This window comes from Pristis pectinata, chromosome 3 (assembly GCF_009764475.1).
Source record: "Pristis pectinata isolate sPriPec2 chromosome 3, sPriPec2.1.pri, whole genome shotgun sequence".
NCBI lineage: Eukaryota > Metazoa > Chordata > Chondrichthyes > Rhinopristiformes > Pristidae > Pristis > Pristis pectinata.
The window spans coordinates 90,853,597-90,859,972 of record NC_067407.1 but is presented as its reverse complement, the minus strand read 5'-3'; the positions used below and the strand labels follow the sequence as shown (position 1 = coordinate 90,859,972).

At 37.1% G+C, this 6,376-nt stretch overlaps 1 protein-coding gene across 1 annotated transcript in view; it reads right to left on the bottom strand.

The window, feature by feature from the left end:
* Positions 1 to 4,860: 4,860 nt before the first annotated feature.
* pcsk2 (proprotein convertase subtilisin/kexin type 2) overlaps positions 4,861 to 6,376 on the bottom strand; it is a 69,144-nt gene continuing 67,628 nt past the window's right edge. The window contains exon 12 of the mRNA XM_052011629.1: positions 4,861 to 5,766. Coding sequence (XP_051867589.1) covers positions 5,271 to 5,766 — 496 coding nt within the window. The 3' untranslated portion in view covers positions 4,861 to 5,270. The remainder of the gene's footprint in view (positions 5,767 to 6,376) is intronic.

The following is a 6,376-nucleotide window of genomic DNA, read 5'->3' as shown; positions in this document are numbered from 1 at the left end:
GGCATTAAAATAAGCATATTTTAAAAAAATTATAATTTGCAGATCGGAGCTAAAAACGGTAATTTTATAACAGTGTGCACCTACAGTAAACTTTAAATAGTTCTCCAAAAATTAAGTTAATACCAGCATCAAAAGTTAGATTAGCAATTAATGTGTGTGCAATTGATGAAAATGACTGATTGAAAATCTTTGAAAACATTAATGTAGACAATACGGAGACAGTGTAGATCGCACAGTTTAACATCTTCAATGAGCCTTGTTTCATGTTGTAATTCACATTTAGTTTCTGAAGTAATTAGAGTTCATATTAAGGTTTTAAGAGAAGAAACATGTATTTATACATACAGAACTTTTCTAGGAATACTTAATGATAATTAAAGGGCTTTATCTTATTGGTCAAGTGTGTGATGATAAGATAGAATAATTTTAGAAAGTTTAATTGGTTTAAGTGTTTCAAAAGCCCTGATTGAAAAAAATGATTGAATATCTTCCAGTGATCAATATGTGTTTTGTAAAGCAAAATATAATAAATCAAACTGGTTGAAGTTTATCTGCTGAAGTTGTCTTTGATGAAATTATTTGCATTATGTTTCAATAAATTCTGATTTACTGGTGTCAGAGCTCTTATATAGTTGACTCCCTTCACTCCACTCTTCCAATTTTTCAGTACTATTAATTTCAATTGGTGGTTCAATTGATGTTTTTGTGCCTTATTTCAAATCAAGTGAACAGATAGTTGAACAACATCAAGTTAAGATTTTACACTAATACACTGTGGTCAATGAATGCAAACCTAAAATTATTCTCCAATCAACACTGGCAAGGAATCATTTATTATCTGTATAGGCTGATGTTCTCTTTGCAGTACTAAGGAAATGCTACACTGACAGAGGCACTGTCAATGACTTGTTAGTGTTTATGTTTATGTTCTGTGCATCTGTTCCACTTTCTTGTGTGGACTTAGAGGATGCAATACATCATTTTGTGCATTGACAAACATTAGTCCAATGCTCAACATTACATAATCAAATTATGTGCTTATTATCACATTGGTACTTGCATGATTTTGCTGTTTGCAAATTGGATACTGTGTTTCTTGCACTAATGCGGCAATTATACTTCAAAAGGAATTGCACTGGCTTTATAGTGCTTTGAGCTGCTCTGTAAATGAAAGTCTTTCTTTTTATTCCTGTTTGTTGGCATTGTGATTAACCTAGTGGTGTGGACATTTAGTGCACACTTAGCCTAGATTAGAAAGAACAGCTAGTTTCCTTTGGAGAGGAAATAAGTGAATAGTTTGGATTGTTTTCACAATCCAATGGCTCTCATGGTAGATTTCCTGGTGAATTTACAAGATTTATTAAATCTTATTTCTCAACTTGCAAAAGGTAAGAACAAATGTCATAACTTCAGGATTAGTAGTCCTGCATCAGTACCAGCATTAATCTGAAAGCAAAGAAGCTGAAGATGTTGGAAATCTGAGTTAAAAGCAAAATGCAGGAGACACTTATCAAGCAGCTTCTGTAGCATCTCTCCACAGATGGTACCTAAACTGCTGAAAATTTCCTGCTGCCACTTCCATCATTTTCTGTTTTATTTAATTTCTAACATAATCCATTTAATAACAGCTTTGTATCATCTTACAATGCTGTCTACATTTCAAATGTACTTAACTGGCTGTGAAGTACCGTGAAGTACCTCAAGACTCCACGAGATCATGAGAAACATTATATAAATGTAGTTCTTCCTTTTGGTCACATTGGACATAAAGAATTGGCTATTTCTAGAAGGGTCCTCAGGAGAGACAAAAAGATTATAGCGGTTGGTAAGCATATTATTTAAAATCTACAAATGGCTTTGGTAAAGGAGTAAACAAGAAGTATTTTATGATGGCTTATGAAGGTAATTAGTTTAGGCTTAGTGTTATAATGTTAAAAGAAATGGCAAATGTGTCATATCTCAGAATTTCAATATGTTGTCTCCTGTCTACCAGTTGAGAACTCTTTTAAAGAGAAGGCCTCCATAAGGATGCATAGCCTTGGGACAAGGAGTCAAACATTTAGCACGCCAATCAGGTGTTTTGTTACTCTTTGGAATTCTCTTCTCCAGGAAGATGTGGATGCACAGTTATTTACCATAACCAAGGCTGATTTTTGGAGTTCAGGAAAATTAAGGAATCCAGGGCTCAAGTGGGAAAGGGGCATTGGGAGCAAAGCTCAGCCATGACTTGTCAAATGGCACAGGAAGCTAAATGGATTCTGTAACCAACTCCTGTGCCTACTTCTTATGCTTGGCTGAATGTTAAAAATAGGTGTTAAATGCATTATCTGGACATGTAAAAATAGGAAGTATAAGGATAAAGCTTCTTAAACTTTGAATTTTCCTAAGTATAGCATGGACAAGGACAAGTAAGTATTAACTTCCCTTGGATGAAATGAGATAATTATCTCATGCCAAAATAAGTTCCTTGAGGACAGGAACGATGATTATGAGCTTCCACTTGACGATTCTGATGTTAAAATTGCTCAGATTCTTTCCTCTCGTAATTTGATGAATAAGAGACTTCTTTTACCTGAACTAAAATTGAAGCTAAGAGGTCATAATGCTTCTGCAGTTTGGTAAAGCATTTCTGTATTATTTAGATTGTATCCTTTGACATTAAGACATGTTGAATGGTTTGAATTTGAAATGGTTTAAATCTCTTTCTAGAGATTTGATCACAAGAGCTTAGGCAGAACCCCAAGTGTATTGCCCTGAGAATGCCACACTTATAGACATTAAACCAGCATTTACAGTTGGGCATAAAAGATCTTATGGATTATTTTAAAGAAGAGTTGGGGAGTTTGTCCAGTGCCTTGGCTGATATGATCTCTCAATTAACATTACTAAAACAGATTATCTGATCATTCTGACATTTTAAATAAGAGTTTGCTTTGCATAAAATGACTGTTTTCTACATTATGCCAGTGACTGCACTTCATTGTTTGTCAAGCATTCTTGGATATCAAGAGGTTGTGAATATATGATGACCTTCTGTGGTGTCTGAGGGAGACCACTGGCAAAAAAAATTTTCTTTTTGTGGGGTTGGGGTATATGAGCTCCCATCTTTAAGAGCATTTGTATTCCATAAATGCACATGGCTTGAGAGATTATTACCAGCTCACTGACATCAATTAGACACCAATATCATGCAATGGTATGGTAACAAGGAACCTGTTTAACATCTTGCTGCTGTGATGATGGTACAAGTGAATGCAGCAAACAGCAGTGATATTAATTGAATGTTTTGTCTGAAACAAAGAAGTAGTCTGCACAGAATAGTGTTATATTATGGGTCTGAGAATAAAAGTGTTATATCCCTAATCTCAATTACTTCTGTATCCAGTTACTCCTTTGTTTCCAAAATTTGCTCTGGCAAACTTAGCAGTTTGTCACTAAACGTTTCTCCTCAAGCCAGTATTGATGCAAGAACAACTTACAGGGGAAATTCTTTCATATAATTTGTTACTAATTCATTGTTCAGAACACATATGCCACTGGCGGTCAGCATTAATTGCTTATCCATTAGTGCCCTTGAGGAGTGATGGTGAGTCACTTTCTTGAAATGCTGCATTTTTTCTGGAAAAGTGACTCCCAGAATTGGGTCAGGAGTTCTAAGATTTAGACAATAATACAGGAAAGAAAATATATTTCCAGGTTAAGATGATGCATGACATGGAGGGCAGCCTGCAGGTGGTTGTGTACCTACTTCCCTTGTATTTCTTGCTGGTAGAGGTTGCTAGTTTTGAAGGTGCCAGATTAGGTAGATGAGTAACTGCAATGCATTCTGTAGATGGTAAACACTGCAGCCAGGATGGGCTGGCAGTCAGGGAATGCATGTTTCAAATGGTCGATAGGGTACAAATCAATACCATGAATGCAGAAGATTATGGTCTACTTAAGATGTTTAAGACAATTAAAAATAAATTATTGTTTCTTTCCATTTATCCTTTCTCCTCAAGAGGGTCCACGACAGTAGGGGTGATATAACAAGATACGAGCTGGGCCATTTTGTGGTGATTTCAAGAAGCAACTCTTCACAGAAATGGTAGTATAAACCTGGAACTCTTTTTCCCAAGCAAGTGTTGAGACTGGATGCTAAACGAAGATTTTATCTCTGAGATTGCTAGCCTATTGCTACACAAAGGGCAATGAAGGTGGGTGGAGGGAACTGATCAAATGATCTAATGAATGAATGGTGAGGCTGAGTGTCCTTCTACTGTTTTATGAGTTTGGGACTGCTTGTTTCTTTTCCATTTCACTTTCCAAATGCTTGCTGAGATTGTTCTATTTCAAGCACAGTAATGTGAATTTGATGTAAAAACACTGCAGGTCAGGCAGCATCTGTGGAAAGAGAAACAATTCACATTTCAGGTCCTAGACCCTTCATCAAGGAAGGGAATGCTGCTCACCAGAATATGCAATTCAAGAATTGTAAATTTTGCACCAAATGCAATGTAGTAACCATTGTACATGACAAGTGCAGGGATCAGCATATGAAGAACATATTAATGTACAGAATTTCTGTGCTACTATTTGATACCACTGTTTTGGCTGAAGATGCAGATATAGAGAATTAGAAAGCCAGGCTTTCATCTTCAAAGTTTTGACGTCAGGATTTTTTTTTAATATGGCAGAGTGGAAACTAAAATAAGTACTCACAACTACAATATGTGTCAAGTTTGGTCACTAAAGAATAATCTATTAATGCACCATTGGTTTTATTTTTAATTATCCATAGTAGAGAAATAAATCATTATGTGGGCTATTAGTTATGATGGAGGTGGGTGTGTATGACTCAATGTTATCCACTCAGAATGTAAAGTGCTTTTCCAGCCAAGAAAGGTATGGTTTTAACTTGGATAAGCTAGAAGAAATATGCTCAAACCATTGCCTGTAAATTGGAAACACACTTTTTTTATATAAACATTTACCACAAAAATATAAAGAAAAACTGTCACTGCTTTGCTTGCAAGATTTCACTTTTAAATTTCACACACCAAGATTCTTTTACAGTGTCACAAACTGTACATAAAATTTGCGGAATTAACAGTATCCGTGTAAAAAAATTGTCATTTAAATTTAATTATTTACTGACAATATGCAACAGATGAGTTTAAGACTGCGACAAGGTGTGATTACTTTGCTACAGGAAACATTAACTTCAGTAGTTTTAAATCACAAAGCTGCTGGGATGTACGATTTGGGGATGTAAGACTGACATGCAGTGTTTACTGAGGGTAGTTTTCCTTCAGCAGATTCTTCAAGCTTCTCTCCACTGCTTCATCTAGTTCTTCCTCCAGCTCCTCCTTCTTAGACATAGCCAGTTTGGATTGGTAATCATTCACTATTTGGTCTATGTAAGGAGCACTTTGAGTCCCATGTAACATCAGGGTCCATTCCTTGAGCACACCTTTCTGTATGGTGTCTCCAACAAAGCCAACTTCTATGATCCAAGTTCCTCTGGGGTCTTCTCCCCAAGTGTGCGTTGTCATGAAAGGCCATTTATCAAAGCCCACCTTGGAGTCATCATCCCTAGGCCTTCGACTGAGCAGAATGGATTTTGTGCCCATTGGTGAAGTCATGTTGATATTCAGGGCTCCTCGCCTGGTGGCATTTACGGTTATCACAGCCTGAACATGTTCGAGATAGCGGACAAAATTACTCCTCCCTTCACACGCGTCAGCTGATATTGTAAGGATCAGCTTGTCTTCTGATGAGATTGTCCTGGGCAAGTGAATGAAAGAAAAGTATGATTAAGAAGAAGAAAAGACTTGGACTTACACAACCCTTTTCCCACCTTTAGGACATGCTAAAGCAATTTACCATGAATAAAGTGTGGAAATTATTTCAATAAAGGAAACATTGCCAATTTTCACACAGGAAGATCCCACAAACAACAATGTGATAATGGCCAAATAAGCTATTTCAATTACCATTATTGAAAAATAAAGATTGGCCCGAAAAATACCTGAAGAGGAAGTTGGTACCTCGGTTTAGCACCTCATCCACCAACCACCTCCTTTGGAAGTGCAACACTCTCTCAGCATCAGCTTGATTTTTGGCCTCATGTCTTTGAAGTGGGACCTGAATCCCACTCTAAAGGCATGGTAGTGTAGCAGTTAGCATAACGCTATTACAGCGCCAGCGACCCAGGTTCAATTTCAGCTGCTGTCTGTAAGGAGTTTGAACGTTCTCCCCGTGTCTGCGTGGGTTTCTTCTGGGTGCTCCAGTTTCCTCCCACATTCCAAAGACATATGGGTTAGGAAGTTGTGGGCATGCTATGTTGGCGCCGGAAGCGTGACGACACTTGCAGGCTGCCCCCAGAATGCTACGC